The following is a 21,197-nucleotide window of genomic DNA, read 5'->3' on the forward strand; positions in this document are numbered from 1 at the left end:
TTAAAAGAATATGATATTTGGGTGAAAAAATAAACACCTTTACTAGTATTTCTACTTTAAATCTAAGCTAATCTCAACCAGTTAGATCCTATAAATACATTTGTCAAACTTTTTCTTAACCGTTCTCACCAGTATGTGGACACTGGCCTTTAAATGTGCATTTTTTAAATATGCTCCTTAAATTCTATTACTGATTTTTGTTCCAGTGCGCCACATGTCACTTCAGGCAAAGTGTTTTCACCTGCTGCAGTCCTGGAAGGCAGTGCTGAGCTTTTCCGTTCTGGATGTACTCTCCGTTGGCGGGGTAAACGCTTCGTGAAGGACTCATGTGAGAGTCCAGTGGGCAGTGTCCAACCAGGGCCAGTCCCTGCAGAGGAACCATGGTGTACTGACAAGCTGACACTGGAGCAGCCACAGTTGGGAAGCATAAGTCTGACGCTTGCTCTGCAAGTAGTGAAGTAATGAATTAGGATGCGTGCAAAGGCAATAGCCTGTCATCAAAAACCAGGGGATCTCTGGGGAAAACTCACTCTGCTTGGCCCAGGCTCTCCAGAGACAGAACGGGATGAAGGCGACAATGATGAAGACAAAGGCTCCTAGGACAATACCAACGATGAGGTAGGGGAGGTCACCAGGCCGTGGCACCAGCACCCCGGGGGCTTCAGCTTCTGGATCTGTAGGCTCTGGAGGCCGAGGCCGCGGGTTAAGACGAGCTGAGGAAAAAATAAATAGAAAAGGCTCAGGAAGATCTTAGGCTGATAGCTACATGTTCAAGAAAATCCAACAAACATCCTCTGTAAATGCTCTCACCTTTAGTTTCAAGAATTACTACGTTGCCAAACTCGCTCTCGCCCTTTTCGTTGAAGCTCTGCATCTTAATGTCGTACGCCGTCTCTGGCTGCAGGTCAGTGATCGAATGCCAATACCGGTCCCCCTCCACCACATCCTTCTTATAGTCGCTGTCATTATCGCTGTCCGTTGGGCGGTAGTAGATGTAGAAACCATAGATGGGCGTGTTGTTCACAGGATCATACTAGTAAGGAGGTAAAGATCACAATGAGCTTTGTATCAAATCCAGTTTCCCTCTGTATTTTTAAACATAAAAATACATTTGCAGACTTAAATTGGCTAAGTTGAGACACTTCAGATCCTCCCTGACTGTCAAAATGTCTTTGGGCACATACCGTCCATTTCAGGATGATCGTGGTCTCATTGATGGCTTCATTGTAAGTGATGTAAGGTCCATCAACGGGACGCTCGTGGGTTTTCCCACCCACCACAGTGTAGGCCTTGGAGGGGGCACTGGGTGGACTGGAACCGATTATGTTCACGGCGACCACACGAAACTTATAGGACGTACCTAAAGGGAGAGGAACAAACATTCGCAATCAGCGGGCCCAGACTTCTCAGACACTTAAAAGGCAGAGTGAAGTAGTTTTATGTTTTCTTTCTCAGAGCAAATGTTGTGTTAATTGTAACCTAGTTATGTTTTGATTAATGGCAGTAATCTCTGGAATGGCTTTAACTATACTCATTATGGTGATAAATTTACAGACCGAGGAACTGTAATTACGCGGGGCATCATCGTCATAATTGCATGGAACGACATCCGATAACTCCCCTCCTCCAAACCAACCTTTCTCCAGGGCCATGATTTCCACAGACAGCCTGGATGGGGGAATGTTCTCCACCGCCGTCACCCAGTCCTCCCCGGGCCTCTTCACCTTCTTGCACTCCACCCGAAACGACTGAATGGGGAAGCCGCGGTTGCCGCGAGGAATCCAAGTCACGTACGCCGAGGTCTCCGTAGCCATGGAGACGGTGGGTTTATCGGGAGCTTCGGGAGCTGCAGAGGGTAGGTTGGGGTCAAATATGTAGCGACAATATGGGAATAAATCACAGGACAACAATGCAGCCTCAACGTGCTCAACTTACTGAGAGCTCATCCTTCAGACAGAAATGCAAGAGAGAAAACTGTTAGAGGAGAGGGTTAGTAGCTGAGGTTAGTCCTAGCTTTGGCCTTTGAGGTCATTAGTGCTGTTAAGCAGAGATTTGTTGCGTTCGCAGGTAGAAGGCTTACGAGAGAGGCTTGGTGAAGGAACAGCAGGGGTTTTTGGTGGGTCGTTGGACGCTCCGGAGCCTTTACGCACTGAAGACAAGAAAAAAAAAACTGCTTAGTGCTACAGATATTTCCTTAAGTCATCTTAAGAAATGATGCAGATTGAATTTCTTTTTGTTGTGAACAATGGGTTTAAAATGGTGAAATTGATTCCAGGGCCTCATAAAATGGAAATGTCACACAATTTGTCACACAAAACCACAAATGACGCAAAAAAAGCGCAGAACTGTTACGTGGAAAGAATAGGATACACGGTTTTCAACCGTTTTTCACAGAAAACAATAAAATCAATAACCACCAGGCTTAGTAAGTTTTCTGGGGGAAACATTGCAACATCATGACGGAAGTATGAATACAAGGAACAAGCGGATGTAGGAGCTCAGTCAGTCAGTTTAGGCAAATGTTCCCCACTTCTGAGTGGAAAAGATTTTTTTTAATTCTCTAAACTATTTTTTACTGAAGAAAGAATTACATGGGATTGCAAATATGTCAGGACAAAATGAGAGAATAGATGCATGTATCTGTCATACCTTTGCCAGTCCTGAAGGTCATCATGGCTGGCTGTCCCAAGCCAGCACAATTCTTTGCAGCCATCTCTACTTCATACAGGCTGTCTGGCTGCAGTTTGGTTAGAATCAACTTATGGAGGGAACCTGAGATACTTCGAGTGATCCACTCAGCAAGAGGGGGTCCCTCCTAGGAGTAAAAACAGGGCTTGATCAGAGAGAAAAGACGAAGAGGTGCTATGTAGATTTAATAAGAGCCCTTGTTACCTTTCTGTATTTGATCACATACTCCAGCACAGGGGACCCTCGTTCATGCCGAGGTCTCCAGGTCAGTTCATAATAGTCAGCCTTGCCTGTTCGAGGCTGGCTGAGAATAATGGGGGCTTCTGCAGGTAATATTTGTCCTGGTAATGAGGAGCAGTCCAGAGGCAGCATGGCTCCGGTGGCCCCAGGCCTTACAGGAGGCTGCTCTTTCAGCACTTTATCAGGACTGAGTGGGCGAAAATTAGGAGGCAGCCTTCCCCGAGATGAAATTCCTACAGAACAAAAAACAAACAAAAAAACCCTATCAAATCTGAAGGCTTCCAAATACAGAAAGAACCTTGTTGCGGAGCACCAATTTACAGCAGCTTACCAGTCGATACCGTGATGAGGCGAGCAGAGGCCTGCGAACTGCCCAGCCCGTTCTCCGCCATGCACTGGTACAGGCCATCGTCCTGAGAGCTCACGTTGGAGATGCGCAGCGCCCGCGAGGTGAGGCGGTGGCGGGTGGACTGAGCGAGGGGTCGGGCGTTGTGGAGCCACATCACTGAGGGAGTGGGCTTTCCTCGGGCCTGGCAGATGATCCGTACAGTTTCTCCAAATGCAACCTCCTGCTGCTGCAGCTCTATGGTCACCATAGGAGGCTCTGCAGGAGGAATGGTACACATGAGGGTTAAGAGCCTGCAGTTTTATATAAGACGCCTTAGAACAGAAAGAAAAGGATATTTGTTTTTTCACATTTTACACTTTCAAACACCTGAAAGAATTTTTATGCATTTGTCTGCAGTTCCTTACTCTGATACCCCAAAATAAAACCCAGCAATTATATGGACAAAGATTTTACCGTCACATGAGTCCAGAATTGAATGTTTTAGTCTAAGTTCAAATCACTGAAACATGGTGGTGGCTACTTTATCCTACAGGGCGTTTTTCTCCACCAAATACAAGAAAGCTGGTCAGAGGTGTCTGGAAAGTCAATATGGAAACAAAACCCATTAAAGTCTCCAAAGATGTTGAGACTTTGAAAAAAAATTTACTACCCAGACCCTAAACATGCAGCCAGAGTTACAATGGACTGGTTTAGATCAAAGTGTATTCATGTGTTAAAATGGCCAAGTCAAAGTCCAGACCAAAATATAATTAGAAGTCTGTGGCAAGCAGGAAAAAAAAGAGATGCTCTTCATCTCATCTGACTAGGTTTGAGCTGTATTGCAAAAACCAAAACGGCCGTTGCAATCGTTTCTACAATTTTTAGGTTTTACGTAGTAAAAACGTAAAAATAATCTTTCCATTCACTTCACAATTAAGTTCCACTTGGTGTTGATCCACAGCATAAAATTACGACAACACACATTGAAGTTTCCAACTATTATGCAACAAAATATGAAAAAGTTCAAGGGGTGCAAATAGTTTTGCAAGGCACTGTACATATTAAAAGGTTTGTGTGTGTAGAGAGAGCTAGACCCACTAGTTGATGGTTGGCTGCTTGTGAATGGGGGGTAAAGACAGAACTCATTACAGCAGCACTCTTGACTTTAATTAGAGCCAGCTGTAGAGAGACAAGCTCACAACACATTAACACAAATATGCACGCACGCACACGCACACTAAATCACTGTAAAAACAGCCATCCATAACCTAGACACGTTCAATCAAGTGCAGCTATAGAATAAAGGGCCCTGTCTCCAGCCTGTCTTCTCCACCTCTGCACACACAGACACAAGTCTGTCTTGCTGCTTCGCCAAACAGGAGACGAAATAATTCCCAAATTCACCACCCAGACAAAAATACAGCCAAATTAGCGAGACTCGGAATGTAATAAATTATCCGCTCACCAAAGACTTGAACGTCGTAGAGCACGGTGGCGGATCGGTCCGAGCCCATGCCGTTGTCCGCTCTGCAGACGTACGTGCCCGAATCGCCCTCGCTCACGGCGTCAATCAGCAGGTTGCTCAGCAGAAAGCGTGTGTTGTTATGAGAGCGCAGTTCCAGCCCGTCTTTCGCCCACGTGACCTGTGGTGTAGGGATGCCGCTGGCCACACACTCCAGCACCAGCCGCTGGCCTTTGGTCACCATGATGGATCGGGGCGCCGGCGGGTAGATGATGCGAGCCGCTTCGGACATGGAGCCTGAAAGAGCGATGGAGAGAGTCGAGAGATGGATGAAGAAACTGGGAGAGGTGAAATAGATGCTAAATTAAAACATCTATATGTTTTAATCTTCAACTTTGATGATTGTAAAATAGGAACTCTGCCACCATTCAGTTGTTACTGTGTTCTTAAGGTCATAAGTTTAGATTTTTCCAAATCAAACAAATTATGCAAAGATTAAATCTTCCTGTTTTGCCTTGATGTTGAAGTTCAAAACCCAGACTCACGGCGAATGCGCAGGCGATCGGTGGACCTGGACGTTTTGACCTCCTGAGTGACAGGATTGTAAGCGGCACACTTGTACGGCCCCTCATCATCCTGGGTGGCGTTGGCTATCTGCAGGTTCCCTGATGGCATGATGAGGTAGTTTCCTAAAATAAAAAAGAGACAATACATGCTGGATGAGAGAAGCCCAACAGACAAATAATGAGGTCTACTTTTGTGGATCTAAGACCTGAAAAAGCTCCTGATCTGGCTTTACTTCTGTTTTTAAGCCATTGCGTATGTCGCCAAATAGATATAAAATGCAAAAATCTCCAATTATTCAGTTTAGTCATATGTCATTTGCTGAAAACTTTCTATAATTCCCACCCATTTGCATTTATTGTGGTTTTGCTCCCCAATTTTACAAAATGGACCCGATCGTGATGTCCAAACCAAAACCTAATCATTGGAGTCCTGGAACCACACTTCATTGTAGTAAACTTTGAGAACATACTTTATCATTGAGATCTTTTATGCATGATTGGATGCCATATGATTAACGTTTCAGAAAGTTGGTTATGAAACAATCTAAACCCAGAGGCAGAAACGTGTGATTCACACCCAGTGCTGGTTAAGTGCAAAACCAATTACCCTCCTCCCCCTCCCAAAAAAAAACTAAGGGAAGAAGAATATGTTCCCTATTATCAACTCTTAGTTAAAGTTTTACCCAACTTATTGCAGCAAAGTTTCTCTGCTTATGTTTCTTTGTCATGGAAATCTGGATTTCAGAAATGTTGGCAGTCTTTTGCAATTCCCACATGTCGACATTAATCATATCATATCATTTCTGTTTGAGCTGTGTAACAGACTGCTCTCTGTCACAGTGCCACAACTCCTCATAAATAATGAAAAGTCACAGAGAGCTTCTTAAAGCTTCTGAACAGTTGCAATGGTTGAAAAAAATGATTTAACAAACACGCGCAAAGAAAGGAATAACTGAGCTTTTCCACTCAAATATTACATTTGTAAATCCGAATATTGTGTGTGATGGCCTCAATTCCATTTTTTACTTGAATGTATAGACTGTTTTGGAAAAGAGATGTGCTGCATGTCTTTATTTGTACAGATACATCTGTCCCAAAACCTGGAGAATTTTCAGATTTCCAGAAAGAGACGACCGTCTTGCTCAAAACGAACCGATTTTGACAGATCTATCATTCTGTGAATTGTGTTTCAACTCTGGGCAAAGTATTTTTGTCCACTCACGACTACCGTATTCGATATCTCGCAACAGTTATGACAAAATGTGTGACTAGCAACCACCTTTAAAAACAGTTTGATTTATGGGGGAGTTTGGCAGAGTTAATTTACTCTGTGGTCAGGGTTTGTTTACTTGGCCTCTACAGTCATTAAAAGCACAAAGGCAGCTGAAAATACATTAGGGCACTTTGGAATAAGAGGATGACAAAGAAGAGAAGCTAAATAAAAACAAGAACAGCAACAACAACAAAAAAAAGTCCACGTTGCAAAACTTTGGTTTGTAACATGAGCCCTCAGAGCCATTCCATTCAAAGGCTGTACTGTCCTAACAAGCCACAAAGTGGCGCCCTTGAGTCTGAAGCAGGACAATCCACTAGTTTCTGACAATGTGGTATTCATTTCCTCACAGATAAGAGGCAGATATCAGTACCTACGGCTCCCAGGCATCATCAGCATACCAGTGACAAACGACTGGAGCTATTTCTTTTCTTCCAGGAGACTTAGAAGTAAAACCATTTTAAAAAATAAACAACTACATTCCCATGTTGCAACATTCCCCAGATAACGGCCTTATCGCAGGCTTTATGAAGCGGTCAGAGGGGAGGATTACAGCATTCCTGTAAATAATGAAGACAGTTTAGGACTTGAAATGGGATGCGGGATGAGAACGAGGAGCAGTACCTTTGGATGTCTCCAGCCATTCCTGTTTGACACTGTAGCGGACCTGAGCTTTGGGCTGACTCTCTGGGAGGTGACACTCGATGACGGCCGTGTTGCCTTCGTCGACTTCTATCTCCTGTTGGATGTCGGGCTCGAAATCCCGTAGCTCTGCAACAGCACACAGAATGACGGAAACGGTCAGGAAAGCTGCGCAACTTCGTTTCAGCAGACAAGCGGACCAAATAAAACTCATCTAGCTGCACATGTACACAGTCAGTCCTCAGCTTTAGAAGCAGAGAAACCACAATATTTTGAGCAATAATAACTGTGCTGTCTCCGTGCTGAGTGTCTGTCACAGCAGCTTCACTCTGCTGTGTTGCAACCACATTGTTTCTCTTCTTCCCCACTGTGTGATCCAGTTAAACTTGCTGGAATTTTATAACAAATTTGTTTTTCTCATTTTTTTCTTGTAATCAAAAGTTTCATTCAAAAGCCAAAAACGGGGTCTCTGTACTATCCGAGGAGGTCTCATCAATCCTCCCCGACATCAGATCGGGACTGGAACTGATTCGGAGTCTGTGGGAAACGTGGGAGCGGGATTACTGGAGCCATGTGCTGCGACCGTGTTCTTGCAGACACAGAGTCTGCACGGCCTAGATGATCATCTGACCCCGTGACCCTCCTCCCCTCCTTTAAAAAACCCCAGCCTGAGCGGCCCAGAGGGCTGAGCAGGACGGGTCAAAGGTGAGAGAGTAGAGTTACAGGGGAAGATTTCCAGTTTGGGCTCGAGAGGAAGCGGCGAAGCTCTGCTCTTAAGAGGCCGGAACAAAACAGAACCCCAGAAAGCAAAAGCCGAGGGAAGAAAAAGAGGGCAGGGAGAAGCTTGGAGTGGGAGGGAGAGCAGGAGAAATTCGTCAAGGAGGAGTTCAAGAGTGAAATGAAAGATAAATAAAACTTCTTGTGGAGCATAATTAAACGTCTACCAGTTTTTTGTTGATTTATTCTTAACAAACACAGGCTCTCCGTTCTTTCCAGAGGTGCCATGACTGCTGTGTTTTTTTTGGACTGGTCACACACTTTAGCACAAAAGAAAAGGGGGGGATAAAGGGGAGCAGCAAAAGAGAGGAAAAAATGAGCAGCTGATCAGATTTAAACACGGCTCTGACTCAATAAGCAAATCTCAATCAGGGCGTCGGTTTCCACCACGATGTAGTCAAATCACTGGCGCAAACACGTCCACAGCAGATTAATCTGCTATTTGTGCGGGATGTGAACCCCCTGCCAGCATCTGGAGGAGCTTTGATGGGAGACATGAGGGAGGCAGATCAGGGTACACACACACACACACACACACACACACACACACACACACGCACACACACTCAACAGCTCCATCTCAAGACTGTCAGCGCCGATTCTGAAAGATGAGAATCCAAGCCGTGGCAGGCAAAGCTTTAGTGGTGTGTGTGGCGCTCCATTTGCTAAATCAATCGGGTGCTGTTTTTACAAACCCAGCCTTCACATCTACCCATCGTCCTCTTTCTCTACCCCCCACCACCACATTTACATCTCTGAACCCTCCGTTTAACTCCCCTCTCCTGCATTCTTCACCGAAACAACCCGTCCAGAATACCTCTCAGGTGTGTGTGTGTGTGTGTGTGTGGGGTGTGTGTGTGGGTGTGTGTGTGAGAGATCTTTTTTGTGTGAGCGAGCATCCCTGCACGCACAGAGGATTGATTGTATGTATAAAACGAAGCAGACCTCCCACACCAGGGCAGCTTGGCAGGGCCCATGAAAAATATTTCAAGAAGAGACAGTGTATTCATCATCTTTATGCGCAGCTGCAAGAGGCCCGTCTGTGTTTTTTACGTCTGAATCCGAACATGTTTGTGCAACGTGTTTTGCAGATATACGGTGGGGCTGATTGTCAGCACAGGAATTTGAGCGAGCTGCTTTTAAAGTTCTGCCAAAGACAGAGGGAGAGAGAGAAAAAAAAAAGGGCTGGGGGTGGATTTGGATGGTACAGAGGGTCTGGAATCAAACTAGACTGCTGGTAAAAACATGTGCATACAGCTAAAAGGGTTCAGAAGGAAAGGAAAGCACGAAGAGGCTCCCCATGGAGAGATTCCTTAGGCGATCTGGGGTGGCCACGAAAAACCTTTATTAAATTAGAGATGGACTTTTTTTTATTCACATCTGGCTCTTCCAACATGATTTATACACATTCAAATGTTAATGTCTGTGTACAATGCCTTCCAGGAGTACTTATGCACCTTTAACATTTTTGGAGAAGTTCAAAGTACATCTCTTCGAGTACTTATTATCTCAACATGGAAAGAGCACACAATGCTCATTGAAAAAGAGGTGGCAGTATCATGCTGTGGGACTGTGTTTGCAAAAGAGTCAGGAGAAGATGTGCAAAATAGCTCAAGTTCAGTCAGGTTAGACGAAGAAAATCTGCTAAATGAAACAGCCAACCGTTTTAGACTCGATGAGGAAAGCTGATGGAGACAAACCCCAAAAGATCTGCAGCTGAGCGGGCTGGAAACAATGCATAGCACAAGTTTTATATTTCAATTTGAGAAGAGAATTGAAAGCCCAGGAGTCATTTTCCTTACACTTCATAATTATACCGTTGTTTCTGTTGGTCTGCCACATAAACTCCCAATGAAATACATTAACGTTTGTGTTGGTAAGGAAATAAATGTGAAAGTGTTTTGCGAGGCACTAGAGATGCTGTGCTGGAAAAAGGAAAGATGAAGAGATCAGTGCTGCAGATGACAACCCCCCACCCACCCAAAAAAAGGTAAAAAAGCAAGGAGGAGGAGAAAAAGTGACAGGGAGTGAAAATGTGCAGAGAGAGACGTGTGAGAGTGTGAGTGTGACGTCTTGTCTCATCTCCTGTCAGGGTCTTGTCTCGACTGGCCTAAAAACACCCCAAGCTTCCCAAGTTGAGGCAACTTCACACATCAATCACATCTGTGCATGTAAAACAATACTGTTAACAGCAGCCCTGCCTAAACCCATATCCTCCGCCAACCCCAGTCCCTACCCACACACACACACACACACACACACACACACACACACACACACACACACACACACACACACACCAGTCTTATCTCCCTCCAGCCCTCCTCTCGATAATGGGGCTGTAATTTCTGACCAGGCCTGCTGTCAGGCCCTGTGGAGTGGAATGTGAAGTTGAGAGGGGAAAAAAAAAAAAAGGTAGAGGGCCCCCACGGTGTGCGCCGGTCCCTTTTTTCCCCCTCCTCAGACCGGCCCCCAGCCCTAGGGTCCCCTCCATTCCTAAAGCTCATGTTTCACAGTTTCAGGCCTTCTCTCAGTCCCATGATGCATATCAAATATAAGTGTGCAGACTTGGTGCAGCCAAGCACTGAAAGCATGAGGAATCATTTATTTTAACTAATAGATCAATATGACTCACTATCAAAGCAGCTGTATTGTCCAACTAAACACACGAGCGTTGTAGTTCTCATCCGAAGAAAAACTTCAAATAGTTTTAGCCCTCAATAGAGCTGAGATTCAAACAGGCTATAACCACTGGAAAAGTACAGAGTTTACAATGTATTGATGAAGTTTTTCAGCAAACAAATACCACCTCCTCACTGTTTTTGTTCTACTCGAGGAAAATCAACTTGAGGGAGTCTTTTGGATACTTTGACTAAACCATAAAGAGGCCTGTGTGTTTATTTGTTACGGTTTTGTGTGGGCGGCTACTCACTGGCAGCGGTGACGTTAGCAGGCACGCTCGCCAGAGAACCAGCGCCGGTGCTGGCCACACACTGGTATCTGCCCAGCGTTCGGTTGGTCAAAGCGGGGATGAGAAGGCTGCCCGGGCTCAGCACCACGCCCAGATCGCCGTTCGACAGCTGCTCGCCGTTGAGACACCAGCTGAGCTTGGCTGAGGCGGGTCGGGCGCTGCAGCGCAACATGACGCTGCCTCCCAGCTTCTGCACCACAGACACAGGCTCCTCAGTGAACACCGGCACCTCATCTGAAGAGACGAACATACAAAAGCACCAAGATGAGGATTAAAGACAAACAGCGTATGACATTTGGTAGAACCCTACACAGAAAAAACACAAAATCTTTCAGTCCAATTTCTATTGCAAATAACCTTGCACATTTGAAACGAGACTGTACTAACTTAACAGAAACTTTTCAGCAAGATATAGAAGCTTGTTTTAAGTCAATTATCCTTTAATATTTGTGAAAATAGTTAATAATCTACTACCTTCCTCATCAAGAGCTTTTGACTCCTACATTGTTGAACAGTTACTTGTAAGTTAGTTTCATCTTATTTTAAGTAAACTAACATATTTCCACTAGAAACTAGTCAAAAATACTTGGTAAGATTTGTTGGGGGTTTTTTGCATTGTACAAGATTCTCACACATTTTAATGTCATATTCTCAACCCTTCTGAGGACATTTATAAGTATAAATACAAAAAAAAAGATTATAATAAATGCACTAAACATTCAGTTATTTTTAAAATATCCCAGCTGGAAAACACAGAGACCGGAAAAAAAAGAGGAATAATGAGAATATACATGAATTTTGTAAAAATGGGCCAGATGGACGATTAATTAAGAGATGTTTCTTTCTCTCCATCTATATATTTATTCATATAGATGCACTATTAAACTTTACATCTACATTAAATTTTCTATGAAAGTTGTAAAAAGTATACCACCGACTAATCAAACTAAATCAATTAACAATAAATAATTCAATCAACTATCTTCATTTATTCATTTGATTAATGAGAAACCGACTCCAGCTTTCTATACAAAGCTTCTTTTCATTTTCAGTTCGCCCATGGTGGCGATCCAAGCCCATCCAAATTACCTCCTTTTTCAAATCTATTTCAAATAAACTTCTGCTGCCAGACATATAAAACAGTTCACTCCCTGTGTTGAAACCAGAAAACGTCCTGGCATGACTTATCATGCACCAGGTGTTTAGAAAAACTAAATGTACAGGGCACTTGGAAAGGGAGATTACACGGAGTACCGTCCAGTGAGAGGAGATCAGAAATGGCAGGGAGCGGTGTTATTATGACTAATAAAACTAAAGAATAGCAGAATGAATTTAAACTCTTTTAAAAGCATATTCAATAAATATTGATGAAAAAAAGTCTATTGTTTCAGTAAACATATTTAAAAGCGTTTATTCTTGTCCATTAAAAAACACTTTTTATACACAATAACCATGTCAACATTGCAGCCTACAATTACTAAGTGTTGTATCCAAACATATTAATAGAAAGTTGAGTGGAAAGAGAAAGTGTGGCAGACATAAACTAAAAGTAGTGGACAGCCTCAACTTTGATTGTAATTTACTGAGTAATAATTTCATTAACTAAAAGTCATAAGAACAGAAATGAAAACATAAATGGTTTGAGTTATGCATGCAGTCATTATGTACAACAAATGAGTTTTAGTTTAATTAAATTACTGAAATATATGAACATTCGGTGGTTTTCGAACTCACAAGTGGTTGAAGCGCCGCTCTGCAGGCAGCACAGCAGAACTGCACCCAGAGCACAAAACACTGGAGCTTTTCTCTTTTTCATCCAAGGAGTCCAGTCTTGCTTTCCAGACATTTTCCATGCAATATGCCCTGAAAAACACAACAGATAATGATTAGAGGGTCATTTACATACTTAGCGCAGTGAAAACAAACAGCCTAAGCACAGTTAATCTGACTGGCTCACACAAAAACACCTGCGCCAAAAAAGCACATGATTCAACTGGGAGACAAACAACGCTCACCAAAAAAGGCAGCCCTGGACTCATACATGCACTCCTCTGTCAGCTCGGATCTAGCTTGTGTAGGCGCGAAGAAAAACAGGCAACCATTAACACAACCCAGGTGAGATGGCTGCACTCTGCAGCACCCTCAGCAGCCAAAACTCCAGACACAAATAAAGCCTTTCTTTTCTCTCAGCCCCCATTTCTCCGCCTGCACCCGCACTCCAGCTTGCACTCATCAAAGGGGGGCCCTCATTCAGCAGGCCGTAACCTGAGCCCGTCGCCTTCCCGCTCAGGTGTAACCGATACAGGTAGAGGGGCTTAGATGGGGGAAGGAGGGAGGGAAAAGGAGAAGGGGAAAACACATAGGCAGCATTCAGGAGCTGGGACAAAGAGCAACTAATGAGAGGGAGGACAGGAGAAGGGGGATTGAGTTGGGAGGGTGGGATGGAGATGTATATCCCAGCAGCGATGAGTGGGTCGAAGGTAGAGGAGTGCTATTTTATTCCCCAGAACAGAATATATTGGAAGTATAGCCAGTATATGAACAGCTAACGCACAGAGGAGAGCTTTTCTCTCCACTGTCGTCTTAGCCAAGTTTCCTGAATTCTTTCCTGTCAGGTTAAACTAACAACTTCCCGTCAGGATGAGGAGGGTGGTCCTGCAAAAGTGAACTTCTCTTTTCCCCCCCTTTACTTTTACAAACATACGATTGCATGCCTCTGAAAACACTCAACTGTCCTGTAATAGTGGAAGCAGAACAGAACTTTCACATTTATCCTATTAGAGCAGGAGGAACGATTAATGGCGCTCTCTCGCACACAAACACAGACTTGTGTTACGGGCTCAGGATGGGTTGGGGTTAGGGGGGGCAAAGAAGGAGAAACAGTTAGTGGAAACTCTTACAGCGCACCTTCATCATCTAATGGGAGCCGTAAAAAAAGTTTTGCTGCCAGGCACATTTATTGAAAATGAGCAAAGGAGGAGGCTAATGGAAAAACAGCTCCCAATGTCTGCAACTGCTAAACCAGACCACACATTGCTCTGCAGAAACCTGAATGTGTAAACAACTCTAGATGATGAATTCAGATGAAAACAGCAGCAGCAAGCCATTCGCATGAAAACACAATGTGCGGTGCTGCAAGTTACTGTAACTCCCAACAGTTTGTTTTTTAATACGCATTGAAATAAATTAGATTTTAGTTTTTTTTTCATGAACACAGATTTCTGTGTGCATCAGAAATCTGCACACAAGAACCTAGCCAGACGAAACAGGCCCCTAACCCAACTGTAATAATCTGGAGTAAAAGGCAAAAAACATGTGATCTTCTATTTATTCCTTGAAATCAATCATGGTGGACCGGCATGCTGCTGAGAGAAGAGTGCTGAAATAGACGGCGAGGACTCCTGAAATGAGCAATTATTAGGCAGGCTTTTACACGAAGCAGATTCTGAGTCAGATTCATGAGTGGCCCACATTCTTTCAGTTCAAGTAGATTTTAGTGCTGCTTTTCTTCCCCTTTCAATGTAATTTATAGTGTGTTGATATGGATTGTAATTTTATTTTATCTTTTTTACTTGTTACAAGAGCAGTCTGACAGTCCCAACAGTTGGTTTTCCAACTTTCAATGACAAGGGGACCACACCAAAGCCAAAATCTGGTAGGTTGCTCCTGATACTGCCTCTAGTGGCGCCGGGTTGTTAATGCAACTAATATAATTACATTTCTAAATCAGAGGACCACAGAGTCTTTATTTATTATTATTAATTCTGGCATTCCTGGGAATGTAAAAGTTAAATGATCTTATAAACACCTATTTTTTTCATTTCCTTAACATGTAGAACTCATTAAATGACACAAACAATACTCTTATACATTATAAATAATATCTATATATGTCCATCAATTATAGGAGGAACAAAAGAAATAAGAAGACATGGAAAGCAACATGATCAACTATAATAAAACATACCATTTGCAATGCACCAAAGACATTTACTTGAGCAAAAGTCAATAAACTAATTAATTTCACAGACAAATAACCAGGGTTGTTGAACAGGTACAAGCAAAAATTCACATTTTTGTTTTTATGGTGCCATGTTCAATAATTTGTAAACAGAGCAAAACACCCAGCATGCTATAGGTGAATGTTATCATTTATTTTGGTTAAGACTAATTATTGCACTGTCAATAAATGACTTCTAATAGATGTTCTTAGTTGGTAGAGGAACACAACGCATTCATGAGCTCAGAGGTTCAAACTGATGAATAAAGAGGATGGATGCTCTTTGCTAAAATATTTCTTGCCATCTTCCATGTTCTTTCAGCAAACAGTTCAGTCAGAGTTGTTTTTGGTTTCACCACCATTTACCTGCCAGTGAAAGTATTCTTAAAAGATTATTAGTCTGCAGCTCATGTGACCAAACCGGATACATGCTGAGAGTGAAAATCTTTCCTAAAGGTGAAGATATAAAACAAATTTCAAAAGAAAATAAAAACAGGAGGCTGTGGAGACTAATATAGCGCCTCCTTCACTTCCAGAGTGAAGGGGACAGACCTCCTCCTCCCAGAAGGGGGAGGAGGAGGTCTGTCCCCATCCCCTTCTGTTTGTTGCAGCGAGGTGTACTTGCCTGGGTGGGTAAAAATTACATCGAGTTAATTGCAGGGTGTGTAATTAGTTGCAATTGATCGCATTTTAATTAAAAACTATATATCAACAAAATAAGCTACATTCTCAATCCAAAAACCCCTTTTGCTGCCAAACTACTGAGTAAATAGACTGGGTGAGCACAAAAACAAAGATATTTGTTTATTCTCTTAATTAGGTTATTCATCCATCAGGCAAAGTCCTATTCTACTCTTAAGAAAAGTCTTTGCTTGCTGCTGTTTCTTTGTAGCAGATGTTTTGCATTAAGTTGCTATTTTAGACTTGACTAATTCAGTAATAGTCCAACTCCTGTTTGTCCAACATCATATAAGATTGTTTTGAAGCAGGAATTACAAAAGAAACAGAAACATTGATCTGCAGTGAGCAAAGAGTAGCAGCTTTGACATACATTGATGTCATTCACAGATGTTGCTTGTGTGTCAGATTTATGGGTGTACTAGAAACAAAACGCAAGTACAAAGGTTCCACTCAGAACTTTTATAGGAGAAAAAAAAAATCAAGAAATAAATAAACAGTCCATTCAGACACTGAAGTCTTCATCAATCTTCTCAGACCATTGTGGTTATCTCCAAGAGTTTCTGTTTCATCATTATCATTCCACAGACTAACATAGTATCACAATGACCAGAGAAAAAATAACTATGATGCGTTCTGTAACCTCTGGATAAAGCCTAGCAGATTTGCTCCTTCTCATTCACTCTCTTGTCCACGGGGAGGCCCATCAGTAGCAGGTTTACTCTGTAAACAAACAGCAAACTGCTTGGATCCAGGAGGCAGCAGAGCTGAAGGCCTGTGGCTTCTGTGGCTGTTTGCATTATGGACACAACTCAGGACAGCTGGCTGTACATGTGTATCGAGCACCTGTCACAGCTGCGAGAGTCAATAACTGTAAACCACACTGAACCACCAGCCAAGCGGACACACAACGGGTTACGCTGCCCTGCTTTGAAACCGCTTACCTGTGCGGTTTGCTGCAAAATCGACACAAGGATGACATGACATGAGCAGAGACAGAGATAATGCTTTGTAGTATCAGAGGTATGAGTAAGGCCCCTTGTATATCATCAGTCCCTAAAAGGCACCCCTGTTCCTCTGAGCCTGTCTGTCTGATTCATTAGTCAGCTGGGTCCTCTGTTTGCTTTGTCTCAAGATGAAAAGTTGGCCCGACATCTTATGTCCAAGTTTTTCCATCCATCGCTCCCAGAAAGGTCACAGACGTAGAGGCAGATGGAGCCTCCTACCCATCAGGGTGACTGATAAAACACAGAGCATCCGCCCCGACAGCTCCACTAAATTAGCAGCTCAGCTTGTGTTTGTATACTGAGACTGTTTTGTTTTAGCCTCAACACAGAGATCACTGCAGCATGGCGAACTTCTAAAACACAGTCTTGTGTTGCAGGTATAAAACAGCTTGAGCTTTCCAAATTAGGCAGTTCAAGGAGAAAACGGCATTTCTGTAACCACATTAAAAGATAAAGCAAAGAATTTCTGAGAATCAAGAAACTAAAACAGACGGCTTCCACTTGATTTATGGGTATTTTTTCTGTCTGGAGAACAGAGAACATCAGGCCTAGAGACGTTCATGAAAGACGACAAAGAACGAAAAAACAAAAGTTATATAACTGCAGCTTCTCATAGAGCTGCTTTGACGGCTGTAGAGTAGCTTGATGGAAAGAACACACATTCCTAACTTTACAAGTCATGGATCTTCATTAAGAGTAGTTAGTTTATTTTGGTGGTAGCTTGTTTCATGTTAAATAAACACTTTTAATTACAAAAGTATCCATTTAGCAAGGAGAATTGAGCATGCTCCGATTTTTGCCAATAAAATGCTTTTATTTGAGATGCCAGTTCTGGTGCGGTTATTAATGCGTGCTAAATGTGGTTCGGTTTATAGGTGAAAAAACTGCTTCAGAACCATCATATAGGCCTACACCAACACTGTTTAATCAACTTTCAAACCATTGGCACCATTTTTATTGGTGGTTATTTATGAAAAAGCAGATGATTGTGGAGGCAGGAGGCAGTGAGTCACCAGTGATGTTTCCTGTCAAGCATGCACTGAGACCAGAACGTGTTAAATGTTTCTGGCCAGAATAACGTTTATAAAAGTGAAGAGATTTAAAAAGCAAAAACTCCCACTTTGAGTTTTACACAGGAAGGTTATGGGTGGCGCACTGTACTCTTAAATGATCGAGCTGTTTCTAAACAACCAAACAATGGATTACTTTGGTTTATCGATCCCAAGGTCCATCAAGATTATAAGAAGTTGTGGTTTCAGAATCTCTACAACATTTCTGCTTTGTAGACCTCTCCTAAGATTTACATTTATTCATGTAGGATGTTAGAGAAACAACCAGTGTGACACTGCATCCATACTTCCCCTATTAGCCATTCAGCTGGATGGCCAATAGGGGCCATCCAGCTCTCCTTCCATTACAAAAAAAAAAAAAAAAAAAAAAGTCAAGTTCAGTCAGTTGTTTGGAAATGTTTCTGCTCTTGAAAAACATGAAGTGAAAATGTACAAAAAAAAAGAAAAGAAAAGAAGTGCCAACTACCACTCGAGTTTGTGAATAGAGATCTATTCACAAAACATGCAAAAATGTTAAATGATCACATGTCAATGGACTTTACCTGAGGAGCTACCTGTTGGCTCAGGTTGCCAGACTGTACTTAGTTTGCCCTACTTATTATTTGCTGATATAAGCTTTTATGCTCTAATTTGGATAAGGATAATATTCTGTGCTATAAGCTGTTGATAACCAATACAAAATGCAAATATTTTAGCTATGCTAGTTAATACCTTGAGAAGCAGGACTTTGACTGAAGGTACTCATACCTTGAGAATCTCATACAGACAAAAGCCTGGTCATAAAATAGCATTTGCATAGAAAATTATCTCATCAATAGTGTTAAAATATTTGCTTTGCTCTTGGAAAAGCTGTTGGCCACATCTCCAAGACCAACGGATCTACATTTAGACTAAATAACGGGTACTACAAGAGTTATCTAATCAAGGTAGAAAACTTATAAACTCACTTAATAAGCTCTGGTCTTTCCGTAAGGCTTAATTTTTCTTGTGAAGGCTGTTGTCTCATGCTTCAAGAGCTAAAGCATAATCACATACCGGGCAAGGTATAAATATTTTACGAGATGAAAATCCCTCAGAACAGCAACATTTAAACATGTGCTGTAACTTAATGAGATATAAATACTTGGAGGACAAGTCCCAAGAGACATACCCCAAAACAGGATCAACTAAGAGACAATGCAACACGGTATTTGTGGTGCACAGGCATGTATCATGACCATAGCTATGCGAGTGCCTTATAAGATGATGAGCAGAAGAGTCACTTGACAGAAGTTCATTGTGAGCGTGCTAAGTAAAGACAGCGAGGGACCCTGTCCTCTCAAGCCACTGCCAGTCCCATTGTCCCCTTGCCTCCGTGGATAAATTCATTTTGACAACCCTGCTAATTGGATAAAACCAGACTGGAGCCTCCTCCCTGAGCTCTCACATTCCATCTGCTTTCTGGCATGGAGAAGGCACACAGGAGGGAGGGAGGAGGTGAAGTGCTCGCAGGGTAGTAACTCCAGAGGAGTTGAGCTGTTGAATATTTATCACCTCCCCAAATTTGCCCCCCCCCACCCCCTTCCTCCAGTTTTACGTCTTTTTACACTCCATGCCCCCTCCCAACATTTCACTCTGGAGGTTCTCCAAACACCACAAAGCCCCCCCCTCTATATAAACACATGCGGTGTCAAGTGTGAGGAGTGCCGGGGGTTCAACTGCCCCCGCTCGAGCCCGAGGCCTACAATGCCGAGCTGCATAGCTGCCATGCGGGAGGCCGGTTGCCCCTGGCGACGCTAACAGGCAGAACGCACCTTAATAGAGTGGAGAGTCATTGTAAAGCAGTGAGCCGGTGCACGGACAAAGACCCCGCAGACCCCTGGAGAAAAGGGAGACGCTGCTCTGAAGGGCCTGGGGAAGAGCTGATGGGCCCTGCTCAATGACCAAAGAGAGAGGAAGGGGGGGATACGTGGCAGAGAGGTTAAAGAGTGGAGAGTCTGTGGAGGCAGGAGGGAAGAACAGGGGCGTAGTCAATGCCTTTATCGATTGATGTGAAATGGTTAAAAGGGGTTTATGAAGCAGCGGTAGTGGGGGCGGTGACTGGGAAAGCCGAACAGCAACTTAAATTAATATAGAGGACGTCGACGGGCAGGCGAGCGGGAGGAGAGAGCAGAGCCTCGTCAATGAGAGGGAGTGTTTGTGAGAGTGTCCCAACATATTTTCCCCTTACTCTGTCAATCTGGTCGCTGGCCTCTCGGTCGCCGCCTGGGATTTGTGCCGAGCGGCGCGCGATGAGACAAGTGCTGAGGTAGCTTAACAAACCAGCACCCTGCCCGATTAACCATCAACCTCATTAACAGGAGATGGACAAACAACAAGAAGCCCTTCTTTGAATTTACCCACCCATGAGTTTTCCATCAATCAGCACATTCTCAACAAATTTGTGGCACAAACATTTCCTTTTGCAATTCTGTCACAGCAAACATCTAATTATATTACAATAAATATTGCTGCTGTGAGCAAACTTCAATGTGTGGACTGATCTTGATGTGTTCCTTAGTCCAATCAAAAGTTTCAAAGGTCATTAGTCAAAGCTGGTATTATGAACAACTGCGCTACTCGCCACAAACTTGGTCTTTAGTAATGCAGTATTACTGATTCCAAAACAGTCCTGGGGTAAAAGTACTACAGCCCAAGATAATCCCTTAAAATGATCTTTTTAACTCCTTTACCCTCTTTATACATGTAGACAAGGATTTTTGGTGAGGCTCTCAGCTTGTGTGAGTCACACACAGTGAGCCAGCTTTAATTCTCACAGTTCCACCTGATCTGAACATTGCTCTTTCTGTAGAAATGGGAAAATACGACGTGAATAACTTTTTCTGTTTACAAAAATCAAGATGGGTAATTGAAGTTAACATTTTTCTGAATATTTTTCTGAATATTCTCAAAGTTATGCTACTGCAGTAACAGATAAATTAATTTTAGGGTTTTTGTAGGGGTACCAATAATAGTTGGGGGCACATGATTCCTGTTTAACTGGTCAGCGTACACTGTGGTGAATATCGTCAAAGCCCATAACTTTTGTCTTTGTTTCTTCTGTCACCTCTGGAGACACACTGCTCAAACAGAAAGTGATCATAATCTGCCAATTTTCCTTTAATCGGCTCAGATCAGTGAGTCACTCGTAATTAAAATCAGATGTTGTTTTAAAGGATAACTTTATAATTCTTCCAATTTATGCTGGATTCATAACTTCCACCTCTGTCAGTCTGATAAATTACAAATCTGTATGAGTGAGAATAATCCTAATCAGTTCATTATTGTTGACCCAAAATGTAGTCATTGATAAGCTTGTTGTTATCTTGCCAAAAGTTGGTATACGTTTACTTCATCGTCAGGTTATTGCATTAGTAATATATCATCAGTGTACATGCATTATTGATCTACAAACCTACTAAAAAGATGCCTTAACTGGGAAAAAGTAAAAAGTAATTTCACATAATTCTTTCACAA

At 42.8% G+C, this 21,197-nt stretch overlaps 1 protein-coding gene across 1 annotated transcript in view; it reads right to left on the reverse strand.

Moving 5' to 3' along the window:
- The window catches only part of boc (BOC cell adhesion associated, oncogene regulated), a 31,735-nt gene that overhangs the window by 1,679 nt on the left and 8,859 nt on the right, over window positions 1-21,197 (reverse strand). The window contains exons 2-15 of the mRNA XM_055037370.1: window positions 12,682-12,810; window positions 10,909-11,181; window positions 7,182-7,328; window positions 5,264-5,407; window positions 4,722-5,015; window positions 3,260-3,532; window positions 2,893-3,161; window positions 2,650-2,815; window positions 2,081-2,149; window positions 1,637-1,846; window positions 1,185-1,360; window positions 811-1,033; window positions 531-713; window positions 242-444 (exon numbers count right to left, since the gene is read on the reverse strand). Coding sequence (XP_054893345.1) covers window positions 242-444; window positions 531-713; window positions 811-1,033; window positions 1,185-1,360; window positions 1,637-1,846; window positions 2,081-2,149; window positions 2,650-2,815; window positions 2,893-3,161; window positions 3,260-3,532; window positions 4,722-5,015; window positions 5,264-5,407; window positions 7,182-7,328; window positions 10,909-11,181; window positions 12,682-12,793 — 2,742 coding nt within the window. The 5' untranslated portion in view covers window positions 12,794-12,810. The remainder of the gene's footprint in view (window positions 1-241; window positions 445-530; window positions 714-810; window positions 1,034-1,184; window positions 1,361-1,636; window positions 1,847-2,080; window positions 2,150-2,649; window positions 2,816-2,892; window positions 3,162-3,259; window positions 3,533-4,721; window positions 5,016-5,263; window positions 5,408-7,181; window positions 7,329-10,908; window positions 11,182-12,681; window positions 12,811-21,197) is intronic.

Source organism: Poeciliopsis prolifica, unplaced genomic scaffold, assembly GCF_027474105.1.
Source record: "Poeciliopsis prolifica strain line A6 unplaced genomic scaffold, Auburn_PproV2 SCAFFOLD012, whole genome shotgun sequence".
NCBI classification, from domain to species: domain Eukaryota; kingdom Metazoa; phylum Chordata; class Actinopteri; order Cyprinodontiformes; family Poeciliidae; genus Poeciliopsis; species Poeciliopsis prolifica.